Source organism: Delphinapterus leucas, chromosome 4, assembly GCF_059928025.1.
Source record: "Delphinapterus leucas isolate spDelLeu-1000000601 "Yukka" chromosome 4, BTC_Dleu_Yukka2, whole genome shotgun sequence".
Lineage (NCBI taxonomy): Eukaryota > Metazoa > Chordata > Mammalia > Artiodactyla > Monodontidae > Delphinapterus > Delphinapterus leucas.
Genome location: NC_143132.1, coordinates 138,907,986 through 138,921,239, shown reverse-complemented (window position 1 = coordinate 138,921,239; position 13,254 = coordinate 138,907,986). Strand labels below are relative to the sequence as shown.

Below are 13,254 nucleotides of genomic sequence, written 5' to 3'. Positions count from 1 at the left end.
AAAAGTTTCAAAGAACACATGATCAAATTCAAGTAAGGTAAGAGCAGAAAAAAGTCAACTGCATTGAACATGCAGGTCATGGGAGCTCCATGCAGTGATGGAAGTAAAAGTTAGAAGGGAAAGGGTTAAGAGCTTTGGAGGATGAAGAAATTGAGACTTCTTTTTTAAGATGAAGAAGAGGGGAAAATGGAAGGTTGTGGGAAGATCATTATTATCTTTCCTAGTAGCTAACTCATTGTTCAACAATCTTTCCTATTAGGAAATTTTTTATGTCCAACTTATTACATCTTTAATTCTTTAAAAGATGAAAAGGTTAATGTTAATTTTTTTCTCATAAAATTAATTTACTAAGTATCATGCTTATTACACAGATTTGGTTTATTTATTTTTAAATTATAGTAACCATGGCAAAAAAAATGTGAAAATGATTTCAATTCACTGGTGTTTGGACTATTTACAAGTAACTGTAAACAGTTTAACCAAAAGAGATATCTGTTGCCATATGTTTGGATATCCCAAAGAAAAAATCCGATCCCAAGTGTCAATAGCATAGGAAGGCAGTTGGGCTGCCTCTGTATTGGAATTTTTTAATGTTCAGCTCTAAAGCTGTTCCAAGAAAGCATGCTTTCTAGAATATTAGAGACTTCTATTATATCATATAGACTTTCCATATTGATGCATGGTATATTTATCCATTTGTTTAAATTTTGTTATGTTCTTCAGTAAAATCTTAAAACTTTCTTTATGTAGGTCTTTTATCTTTCTTGTTAAGTTTATTCTGAGTATTTTACAGTTTTCTTCTCATATTGATAAATGGAAATTTATTTACATTTACTTTTCTAACTTTTCTAGGAAAGAGAAAATGATGTCAGAATATTTATCTTGTACCACCTGAACATATCTTATGAGTGCTAATTATTTTTAGTAAAGTTTCTTGAGTTTTCTATTGTATTAATCATATTATTTTCAAATAAAGATAAGCTGACCTTAACAACAACATGCTTTTTCAAAACGAGGAAACAGGAATAATACAGTCCAAGGCAAACGTCATCTGAAATGCCTTCTTCAAATTTTAGACATTTTAGCAACATCTGCTATAACAGCAAAACAGTGAGAAACTAAAATCTCGTTCGAAGAGAAGACTCACAGGGAAATACAATCATTTAGGCAACATCTGGCCTGAATTACTTTATTAATTTTCTTTTATTTACTAGTCTTCACTTGAAAGCTGTGACACTTTTTTCCAAAGCCATAACTCTTTTCCCATCTGTGGTTCATTTTCCTCTTAGAAGAGACACAGAATGTTTCAAGGAAAGCTGCTTTATGTTCAGCTATACTTGCAACCCTTGTTTTGTTCCAGGGGCTTCCAGGACCAGCAGGAGAGGCAGGGAGTCAAGGCCGTGTGGGAAGCCAAGGAAATAAAGTAAGTCACATTCTTTTATACACACCAAAGCTGAGGTTTTCTCCTCAAGGGAAGTGTGTCTAGTTATATTAGCCAGAGCCCTTTCAACACAAAAGAGAACATATCTCATTGCTCCTATACCCTGGCTTGGTTCTTAGAGAGCCAGCAGCATTTAAGGACGTGGGTGTGGACCCAGATGAAGTCAGGGAATCCAGCTCAGCCTCATCTCACAAGGGGCTACACCCAATCTCAGCTGAGGATCTCAGGGAAGGGGGACCGTTCTAGGGCAGGCCTTCTTTTCTTTCCCCCACCTTCCACCCTTCCTTCTCTTCATTTATTCTTCCTTTATTTCTTTCCTCCATTAATACAAACTCTCGCTGAATACCTTTAAAGACCAAGACACTACACTGCCATTCAGCTGGACTAAAGTCAGTTCCAGGAGAGCAGAGATCTTTGTCTGTTTTGCTCACTGATGTATCCCTAGAGCTTCGAACAGTACCTGGCATGTCATAAGTGCTTAGAAAATATTTGTTTCATGAAAGAATTTCTGGGTTGTGTAATGATAAATAAGACAAGAATCTGTGACATAAAACACTAGTCAGGGATAGTGGACTGAAACAGAGGTTTAAACATAGTGTTAATAGAAGTATTTCTGGGCTGGGAAAAGAGGCATCATAAGGATGCAGATTTTGAGTAGACTTTGGAAGGTAAGAAGTATTTGGCAAGCAGAGGGGGCATGAGGAATTTAAGTTGAAGAAATAATGTGAAGGAAAACACAGGATTGGAAAAAAACCCATGAGCCGGTATTTGGGGGATGAAAAATGATCCTGTTTGGGGGACCATAAAGAACAAGAAAGTCTGTGGTGACTGACTTGACTAGGTAGCCAGCACAGTGTTATTTACAATTTGTGATTGGCGTGTACAAGCACAGCCAGACTTTGGAAGGTTTTAAATAGGCAACTCAATGTGGGAATATTTTGAAGGATGAGAGATTAGAAGCTAGGAGGCAGGTTGGTGTCCTCTCACAGTCTCCAAGACAAGCAGTGATTGGATGACTTAACAGGGTGAGGACAGGAGGGACCCATGATGACTCTGTAGGGCTCTCCCAAGAGGGAACTGAGGCAGAGAGAAGAGGGCTGGATGGCTCTGGGCTTCCAGCATGAGCAGGAACCCCATCATAGAAGTGGGAAAGTCAGAGTGAGGAATAAGAGTGAGGAAAAATGCTTGGTTTGGGGAATAGAGGAGAGGGTCTAGGACTGGTTGGAGATGGAGGTTTCAGAATCATTTGGAGTTTAAAAGGACTCTTGGTGATGACCATTTGTAAGAAGGGTAAGTGGAGGATGGGAAAGAAGCAGAAAAATACACTGGATGCTGAGAAGGAGAGTCCTAGAAAGGGAGGTCAGGAGTCTCAGCTGGCATCGAGCAGGTAAGAAAGAGAGGACTGGAGAAGCCACCACATCTGATGGCTAAATGAGCCAAAGAATAGATTCCAAAATGTAGCAATTGACTGGCTGCGGAGGACTGAACAATGTGTTCATGAGGAGGAAATGGATGCTGGGCAGTAAACTACTCTTTGGAGAAACTAGGCTTTGGGGGTGAGATGGGACATTAACTGCTAGTACTGGCAAGGTCTAGAACAGATTGGAGCAGGCTATTTATTTGTTTTCAATGATAGAAGAGGCTGTAGTTTACTTTTATAAACAGAGAAAAGAAAAACAGAGAGAAAGGAGGAAGTTGAAGATGTGAGAAAGTGTAGATAATTAATGGAGAAATTTCTTGAGGGCATAAGAAGAGGGGCGAGCATTGGAATGGAGAACTGCTAAGAAGGGCGGACATGATGGAGCCAGCAGCCGAGTGTTATAAAGACAGCTGACTGCAGGATGAAATGCGATCCATGGATGACAAGGATAATCAGCTCGAAAAGGAAGGGATTACTAGAGCATGTGGTGTAGAAATAATGGTCTGGAAAGGAAAGTTTGGAGATACATTGCTGCCTTCTTGTCCTGGAGAGGGCTCGAGGGGAAGTGGTGTCACTGGTAAGAACACAGTTTATCTTACAGTGAGGATGTGTGTGAGCAGACATCATGGGTGTATAGTGAAGGTTTGCATGTGAAATGAAGGCACTCCATAGGGTGTGTTGGAAGGGACCAAGACAGGGATGGAGGGACCCTAGAGGGGGATGTAGCTGAGCATGTAGAAAGAAGTGTGGAAGGAGATAGACAGGAGCAGGGTAGTTGTGCCAAAGAATATCATTATTAATAAGAGGGACTTTTGAATGGGACGGGCAAGAATTTGGGGGGTAAGTGCCCTCAAAGCAAACCCAAACCCTTTGGGCAGCCCCAAGGTGGACCAAGTCTTCTAGACTCATAATTAACTGAGATGAGTCCCAGACACTTACTCCTGCCTTACTCCATTAAGCTCAAGTTCCCAGGGAGGCAAACGACCCAGCAATTAATACTGAGCTCAACATCTGGCTGTAACCAATAATAAAGTGTTTGACCCTGGACAAGCCTCATGGCTTCCCTTGTCTTCCTGCCTTAAAGCAGATGTTCTCAAATTTCAGTGTGTGTAAGAATCCACTGAGAAGCTTATTTATAAAGGCATATCCTTGGGCTCCACCACCAGAGACTGATACTGATGGGGTCCTGGAATTTCCTTTTTCCCGTGGACCCCAGGTAATTTGGAGGCAGGTGGCCCCCAGAGCACACTGTGGGGGACACCGCCCTGAAAGAAAGGCTTCAGGGCAGGTGATCTTCTGCCTCTCTTCCATGGAACACTATCTCTTCCCACCGCCCGCCCCCCGGGGTCAGTCAGTGCTGGTGGACATTTGTTCATTTGGACTCCTCACATGTACTGTGTTGTCATTCTGTCCTTAACAATGAGTAAACCACTCCCACTCCTTCAGCATGGGCTGGGCACCCTTCCAACACTCTTTCTCCCAGAGAGAGCTTTGTGGAAAGGGCAGGGGGAATAACTAGACAGTGGAGAAACTTAGCCAAGCCTCCCTCAGTCAGATGGTCAAGGTTACCATCAATAGTGCCAGCCATGTTGATAGGATATAATCTTGATACAATGTGATAAAAAGGGCAATTCACCTCTGTGGTCTTTTCTCCCCAAACTCATAAAACACAGCATAATCATGAGCACAACATCAATCAAACTCCAACTGAGGGACATTCTACAAAATATCTGATCAATGCTTTTCAAAACTGTCAAGGTCATCAGAAACCAGAAAACCAGATAAACTGTCCCCATCTAGAGGCCTACAGAGACATGGGGTCCTGGAACAGGAAAAGGAGATTAAGTGGTAAAAGCTAAGGAAATCTGAATAAAGTATGGGGTTTAGTTAATGAGTTAATATCCATGTATTTGCTGTGACAAATGTTCCTACTAATATAACTAATGTGATATTAACAATAGAGGCGGCTAAATGTGGAATGTATAGGAACTCTCTGTACTGTCTTCACAACATTTTGTACATTTAAAATCTAAACTTTAAAAGCTTTTTTTTTTTAAGAAGAGGAGTTAACCTTCTTTTGTAAACCTATGTTAACTTTCCCATGTAGCTGGATTTCCTCACCGTAACACTGAGATTGATTTATAATCCACAGTAGGTGTTCTGTTAGTCAGAAGTCAGAAACTATTGCCAGGGATGTCGTGCTACCTTGGCTATCTTGATTAAAAGTAGATTAATAGGCCTCTTGTTTCTGCAGCAGCCAGAAGATTTGCATGGATCATCATGGAAAACTGTTTTGTTAATTTTTTAAGACAGTACAGAGCCTCCTCTTTGACTCATGGTAAGACATTTCCAAGGGTGCGGCTCATAGCACTGAGCTGCTAAGATGGCAGCTTGCACTAAACAATACATCAGACTTGCTGGGGCTTCATTTATCAATGGAGGAGACTTCACTCACCAACAACAGCAGTTCCTCTTGTATTGCTTACAGACACAGTCCTGGCCACAAACTCATTGTCACTGTGATACACATGGATGCAGCTGAAAATTCTTGTCTTAGTGCCATCATTTCTAATTTCCTTTACAAAAACAACCTAATAAGGACACATTTCATTGTTCTGTTTGACAGGGAGAACCTGGCGATGTGGGAGAAAAGGGAGCCGTTGGCCTTTGGGGTCCTCGAGGCTTGCCGGTTTGCATTTTATTCCTACTTTTGATCTGGCTCTTGGAATCCTTTTAGTTCAATAGATATCAGGTGTGGTTCTCTGAAGAGCGTGTTGAAGATAACATCCTAATCTAGCTGTAGAGCTTTCTAGTGATTGAGATTTCATCCTCATCTTGACCAGCTTTTCCAAGGTAGCAACTTTCCAGGTACCAAGCATCCTGGCTGGATGCTCTTGAAGCCAAATGATAAAATGGACAAAACTTGTGTTTAACAACCCCATAACCTTTCTTGCATTCTTTCCTCTCATCCAAACCCGTTCATGGGAAACTAAGCCCACATTTCCCCCAATGCTCAGGGCTTCTCACTAAGACCTCTACAAGGATCCAACAGTAGCTAGTGCCCAGACATTTAGGAGATCTTACTTTTATCCAGAAAACTGAAAATGGTTTAGAGCTAAGGTATTAAAATACAAATGTTATCCAGGAGAGATAACACTTCTACCTTCTTTTATTAAGATTATTATACACCTGAAATTTTCTCATTTAATCCTCATAACATGATGAACAGGTACAATTATTATTCGTCTTTACAGATGAGACAAGTGAGATTAAGTGACAGTGCGTTTTCTGTGCCTGTTATTGAGAGTTTCCTTTAGTGCCACTATGTCAGTGGCCTGCCCCAGAGGGAGAATCCTGCTGCCTAATTTTTCCTAATCAAACCAAAAAACTGGCTGTCTAGTTCTCTTGTGAATAAGCCTGCCTCTGTCTGCAGTAGGGGATGTTTGTAAATAATTACTTTGTTTACAGGGTGATGATGGTAACCCAGGTTATGGTAGTATTGGAAGTAAAGGAGCAAAGGTAAGACACATCGGCTGAAAGCTGGTCATTTTCCATTTATTTTTTATTGCTCTTTATGGCCACATTTAAGAGAAAAAAGAAAGTAGTGAACAAGGTAAACTTGGACCTTCATAGATAGATTTTGATCATTTATTTGCTGATATCTTGTGGGGAATATGGTAGAAAAAAAGAAAACAACTTAAACCTAAGGGCTAGGCAACAAGTGAAACCTGAAATTAATTTTCTGTTCTTTGCAGAGATGCACAGCCAGGGCCTGACTGGTTCCAGCCTGAACATTACATCTAATCTAAAGCCTTAGGGAGGCATTCCAAAATTTGTCCTCTGACTATGTTTACTCTAATCATTAGTGAGAAGTTTTACAGGGTCTTTCCAAATGCATTGGGCCAAGCAGTAACTTCAAAATTAAACCTTGTAACTTTATATCAGAATTATAACTTTATATTGTCACTGAATATTTAAGTGTCTGGAAGTAAGATAAATTTATCAAAAGCAGTGATTGCTATATACCAACAATAACCACTTAGAAATCATAATAACATCCACAAAAACATAATATAGTTAAGAACATCCTTTCTACAAAAATGTTCAAGACCTATGACCAAAATTACTGAGATATAAAATTTCAATAAATGGAGACATACCAAGTTCTGTTGGAAAGTCTAAAACATTATAAAGGATCAATGTAATTCTAAATGAAATCTCAATGGGAATGATGCAAGAGGCTGTCTGGAAGAATAAACAAACCCCAAACAGCTAAAATTTCTTTAAAAAAAAACCTAATGAATGAAGGATTTCCAGTGAAATTTTCATTAGAATAGAGAATAATTGAAAACAACCTTAATATTTGTTAAAAATGGAACTATTAAGTAGCTTATAACATTGAAATATTAGCCACTCTTTAAAATGAATGTAAATGTTTATACATAATTGTATAGAACTTCTGTGACAATGTCAAGTAAAAATCAGAATGTAATAAGAAAAAACATTTATCCCAATTGTGCTAAAATGCATTTTAGAAATGCATTTAGAAAGATTAAAGAAAATATGACAAAATGTTTATAGTAACTGTTCTGGGAAGTGAGATTTGGGTGATTTTTCTTCTTTCTATCCTTTTATATTTTAAATATATTTGAGGAGATCTTACTTTTAATGATCAGAAAATAAACTTTATCTTAAATAAAATACGTTTTTCATCAAATGAGGATTATCATACCTCTTCAACTATAGTCTGTGGCCAAAGAAGGTAAACAGAGGACCAGAAAACCAATGATCAAATTTAGACGGCAGGCTTCCCCAATTTCTTCCCCAAAATTGAAATCCATTTGAGAAGACTGTTTCAGAAACACTTGGCCAGATGGCCAGCTATCCTGTCGAATGTCTACATTTGAAGGAGAGCTGATGTGTAATTCCTCAGATGTGTGCATTTACCCATTTGTCTTAGGTTGTCATGATATTTTGGTGAGACCAGTAAATAGTTTAATTTAGAAATTGGAGTTAGTTTCTCAAATCGTGCCATACAGTTTCATTTTCAATTGTTCTGGCCCTTCCTTGGTTCAGAGGCACTTAAACTAAATAAGGCAGCAGGCAAAATTAAAGTCAATATAAGCCTACCCTGCTGATATGTGCATATATTAATTTTCTCCACTGTCGATTATAGGGGCAAGAAGGATTCCCTGGAGAAATTGGACCTAAGGTACCGTGTACTTCATACTAACTAGGGATCAATCAGAGATACTCCTGGGCTTATGAAATGTATTATAGGATAATAGAAGGATAGTTAATTATAAATGAATAAAAAGAAAACTTTATGGGGAAAGGGGAGAAGGAGGAAGCAGACTTTTAAAAATAATATTTCATTTCTAGTTTTTAATTCATAAGTAAAGGAAGAAATCATCCTTATTTTTCTCCTCACGTGTACTCCTTCCCCTCTACCATATATATTTTCCTCTTTGCTCAAAGGGAAGTAAAATGTAAGGAAAACCAAAATTACCTGATCTCACCTGCCTCAATTCTCCCAACGTGTTTATAAGGCACCTTCAGATAATAAGTTAGCGATGCTGTCCTCTACCTTAAGGCTTTCACTTCTGCTGGAAAGATTCTGAGCTCAGTAAATGCTAGGTCCTGTGATTGGATCAGGGGACAAAATGAAAAGCACAGTTCATATCTCCAAGGAGGCAGTGTTCTGGCTGGAGAGACAGAGAAATAAAATAGTGAGGCTCCAGTGTACTGTGTTGAGAATTTAAAAATGAGGGGTTACTGGGGGGAAGGCACTTCAAAGAAGACTATTAAAAATAAAAATATATGTGAAAAATGTCTTCATGTTGGAATCAGTATAAAAATACAATGAGATATATCCCTTTGATTTTACTAACCATTTTATTTTATTTCTCTGAACTTATTTAGGGTGAGGTTGGGGACCCTGGTGGTCCAGGAGAAACTGGACCCAAGGGCACTAGAGGCAAGATGGTAAGTTTCTCAGGCTGCAAAGCCTTACAACCTCAGCTACTTTGGGAAGTCCTTTTTTGTTTATTTATTTATTTATTTATTTTATTATTTTTGGCTGCGTTGGGTCTTCATTGCTGTGCACGGGCTTTCTCTAGTTGCGGTGAGCGGGGATTACTCTTCGTTGCAGTGCTCAGGCTTCTCATTGTGGTGGCTTCTCTTGTTGCAGAGCATGGGCTCTAGGCATGCAGGCTTCAGTAGATGTGGCACGTGGGCTCAGTAGTTGTGGCACACGGGCTCTAGAGCGCAGGCTCAGTAGTTTTAGCGCATGGACTTAGTTGCTCCGTGGCATGTGGGATCTTCCCGGACCAGGGCTTGAACCCGTGTGCCCTGCATTGGCAGGCAGACTCTTAACCACTGCGCCACCAGGGAAGTCCTTTTTCATGCTTTTACAGTCATTTGAGTTGTCATTTGGCCCCAAAGACTTGTAAAACGTGTGGTTTTTGTTAAGGCAAACTTGGGGAAGGGAAATGATATTTTACTCATCCTTCATTGCCAGCAATAAGGCTCGTAGTGACCAAGTTCACCTGATCTGGTTGACAAGGTACCATTCTTAACACTGGAAATAAGTTGTGTGTTGTTTCTTAAGGAATCCTTGTGGTCAAAACTGTTTTTGCACCACAAAATATGGCCAGTTTAATCCCATCCCCCCTGCAGATCTCGTGTAATATAATGCCCACTGGCATCTTGTCTCCCCTGTTAAGGTCTCGTTAAACTACTTTAATGAGGTGGTCCTCTCCCAATTTAGCTCAAGAAAGTATCTCTTGAGCTCTAGGAGAAAGTTTCCATTTATTATGTAAAATAATATACTGTAATGAATGCGTCCTTTTTATTCCCTGGAGGACCTAGACGTTGCCTAATGCTTTGGACCACTCAGAATAAACACCCATCTCCGGCACCCTCAGAAGCATCAGCATCCCGAGCTTGTCTTGGGTTCTCGTGTGCTAAGAATGGATTTTGCCTTTGCTGACTCTTTCTATATCATAAGCTGCAAAACTGAGATGGTGGCTTTATAAAAAACAAAATCTTATGACAATTATCTCCTGAGACCATCTTTATCTCTTTTCTTCAGAACAGCACTGATCAGGTAAACTGACCTTGATACCATGTCAATTGCTGGACAAGAAAAACACAAAGCCTGATAAAACTATTATTTGAGGTGATTTTTCAGTTTTGTCACCATAGTTAGTTTTACTCTGATCTGTTTTTTTCCTGGAAAGTATAACAAAAACTTTATGTGAAGAGATTATTTATGTGGGTTTTAGGGATACAAAATAAAGAAATTTCTTTCCATCCATCCTGCTTTTCCCAAGAGGACTGTTTCCTGGATATAATTCTTTTCTTCATACATGTTTTTGGATAACTATCCTTTAACATTTTTGTTCTCAAAAAAAAGAAGAAGAAGAAGACCAATAAAAGAAAGATAATTTGAAAAGACTTTCAAATTAATCCAGATCTCTGGATCTTTTCCCTCTACTTGTTAATGAGGTAGTTTACCCTTGAACGTTGGAGGCATGCAAACATGGTGCAGTTTCTTGGGTTCCCTTGCTGCCCAATGGCACGTTAATCATTTTTAAAAAGCAATAAACTAATGGGGAATAAATATATCTTCTTTTTCTCTTGGCCTTTGGTTACTTGAATTTTTTTCCCACATTGGACAATTCATCACTGTTTTTTTTTTAATATAAATTTACTTTTTATTTTTATTTATTTTTGGCTGCATTGGGTCTTTGTTGCTGCGTGCGGGCTTCCTCTAGTTGCGGCGAGTGGGAGCTACTCTTCATTGCGGTGTGCATGCTTCTCATTGCAGTGGCTTCTCTTGTTGCAGAGCACAGTCTCTAGGCATTCAGGCTCAGTAGTTTTGGCTCGTGGGCTCTAGAGCGCAGGCTCAGTAGTTGTGGCACACAGGCTCTGTAGTTGTGGCTTGCGAGCTCTAGAGTGCAGGCTCAGTAGTTGTGGCACACAAGCTTAGTTGCTCCACAGCATGTGGGATCATCCTGGACCAGGGCTTGAACCCGTGTCCCCTGCATTGGCAGGTGGATTCTTAACCACTACGCCACCAGGGAAGCCCTTCATGACTGTTTCTTAACTTGCTTATTTCACCTGCCATGCTGCTTTCTCTACATCTCTGTATTTTTGAATTTGAAGTTTAGACACTGAAAACTTCCAGGTTTTCCCTTTGAAAGATCAGAAGTTCCCATTGGAAGGTTTTAGTGATAAAGCTTTGAGTGTCTCTTTAGTTCTCTTGGAATGATTACATTCCTAGCTTCAGTTTTCTAAATCTTCACCTTTTTCCTCCAACTGAAGGATGTTTTAAAAATTTTGCCATGATTTGGAACCTATCTTATTTTGGGTATAGAGGTATGTTTGTATTTATTTATACTTTTTATCAACTTGACACACATGCACATACTTCAAGGCAGGGTTCGTCAGCCACAGCACTGCTGACATTTTGTGCTGGATAATTGCTGTGGGGCTGCTCCGTGCATTGCAGGATGTTTAGCAGCATCCCTGGCCTCTACCCACTAGAGTCAGCATCATCCACATTTACCCCACCATTATGACAGCCATCAATGTCTCCAGACATTACCAAATGTCCCCACAGGAGTCAGGGTTGAGGGACACAAAATCCCCCCCCCCCGCCCCAGTTAAGGACTACTTGTTTAGAGAGTCAACTGATTTCACAAGGTTTGTTAGGAAAACCTGGCAATCCCTCTGCCACTTAGCTCCGATTTCTCTGAAAGTTGTCTTTTTGCTCTACTTTCTGGGAGATTTCTTTGACTTTATCTTACAATGCTTCTCTCATAGTTTAATTTTCAAGCACTCATTTTTTTTTGCTTTTTTATACTATCCTGCTCTTGTTTTATGGTTGAAACATCTCATCTCCCTGAGGATATAAATTAGTATTTTTGGAGTCTTCTTTGCCCAACATAGTCTGTTCCCTGCCGTGTGTTTTTTTCTGTCCTGCTCTCTAGTTCTCGTGTTTCCAGGGAATGGGCTAACTCTGTATTGAAGAGTTGAGGACAAAAATTCTGATTGGAAACCCCGAGGAGATGGGTGGGGCTCGTCAACTACAAGTGTCACAGAGTGATCTGAGCTGTTACTTAGCAAACGTCTAATATCAGCATCTTTGGGTCTTTCTTCTCAAATCTAGTCAGATTCCCCTGAGAAGATTCTTTCAACCTCCTGCCTGAGGGTGAAGTTCTGGCTGCCAGCTTTCTGGGAACCCCAGCTTTCTAGGGGTCTCACATCTATTCCACATCTTCATTTGATCACCCTATTTTCTGGATGGTACCACTGGCCCTCAGCTCTGCCTGGGGTTTCCTAGTGCAGACACCTCGGTTTTACCTCTGTCACTGAGGAGGAAGAAGAGACATTCACCCAACGGTAGAGAATGGGGAGGAGGCTTGGGGATTCCTAAAATGATCTTCAACCAATCTGCCTTATTAAGCCTCTCCCTCTCTCCTTTACCTCCACTTCTGGAGGTACCTTCTGAGAGTGTGTTATAAAACACACAGATTCTTGGCTTTCCCTACTGCTGGCCTAGGCTTCAGCTTTTTCAGCTCTAAGTCATTTAACACTGGTACTTCTGCTTTCCAGCCTCCGAAGTTTGATGGCTGTTGTCTCCTTTCTCATTCTCCCCATGCTTGTCATATTTTTGCCTTTTAATAAAATCTGCTTACTATTATTTTAGTAGACACTGGAGGGAGCAAAAGTAAATGCCAGTGTTCAATCTGCTTTTTTTTTGCCCTGGAGGTTAAATACATTTAACCCTGGAGGTTAAATAAAATATGATCAGTAAGGTTGTTGTTTTGTTTTGTATTTTTACTCAACCCAGCATGCTGTAAATATCATTGGAAGATCCAAAGGACATCAATAATTATTTTCTGTTCCATAGGCAATGCTTTTACAAATTAAGTTGGTTTTAGACAACTTTGTTTTTTTTTTTTTGCGGTACGCGGGCCTCTCACTGCTGTGGCCTCTCCCGCTGCGGAGCACAGGCTCCGGACGCGCAGGCCCAGCCGCCATGGCTCACGGGCCCAGCCGCTCCGCGGCATGCGGGATCTTCCCGGACCGGGGCACGAACCCACGTCCCCTGCATCAGCAGGCGGACTCCCAACCACTGCGCCACCAGGGAAGCCCCAACTTTGTTTTTTATTCTTATAAAAAACATGACATTGTGAATGAGCAAAGGAATTTTTCCTAATTCTTAAACTAAATTCTAGCTTTCTTTATGATAAATTATACTGTTGAATGCACATGAATAAAGTAAATAGTCAACAAATGTTCTTTTTATTTACTGCTGTTATTCCCCATTTTACTACAAATATTTCCAGCCAACGGCTAAATATTATTTTGTTGTAGTTACTTC

At 40.1% G+C, this 13,254-nt stretch overlaps 1 protein-coding gene across 1 annotated transcript in view; it reads left to right on the top strand.

Moving 5' to 3' along the window:
• LOC111168165 (collagen alpha-6(VI) chain) overlaps positions 1-13,254 on the top strand; it is a 111,781-nt gene that overhangs the window by 61,835 nt on the left and 36,692 nt on the right. The window contains exons 23-27 of the mRNA XM_089911159.1: positions 1,361-1,423; positions 5,488-5,550; positions 6,330-6,380; positions 8,038-8,073; positions 8,784-8,846. Of these exons, the coding sequence (XP_089767285.1) occupies positions 1,361-1,423; positions 5,488-5,550; positions 6,330-6,380; positions 8,038-8,073; positions 8,784-8,846 (276 nt within the window). The remainder of the gene's footprint in view (positions 1-1,360; positions 1,424-5,487; positions 5,551-6,329; positions 6,381-8,037; positions 8,074-8,783; positions 8,847-13,254) is intronic.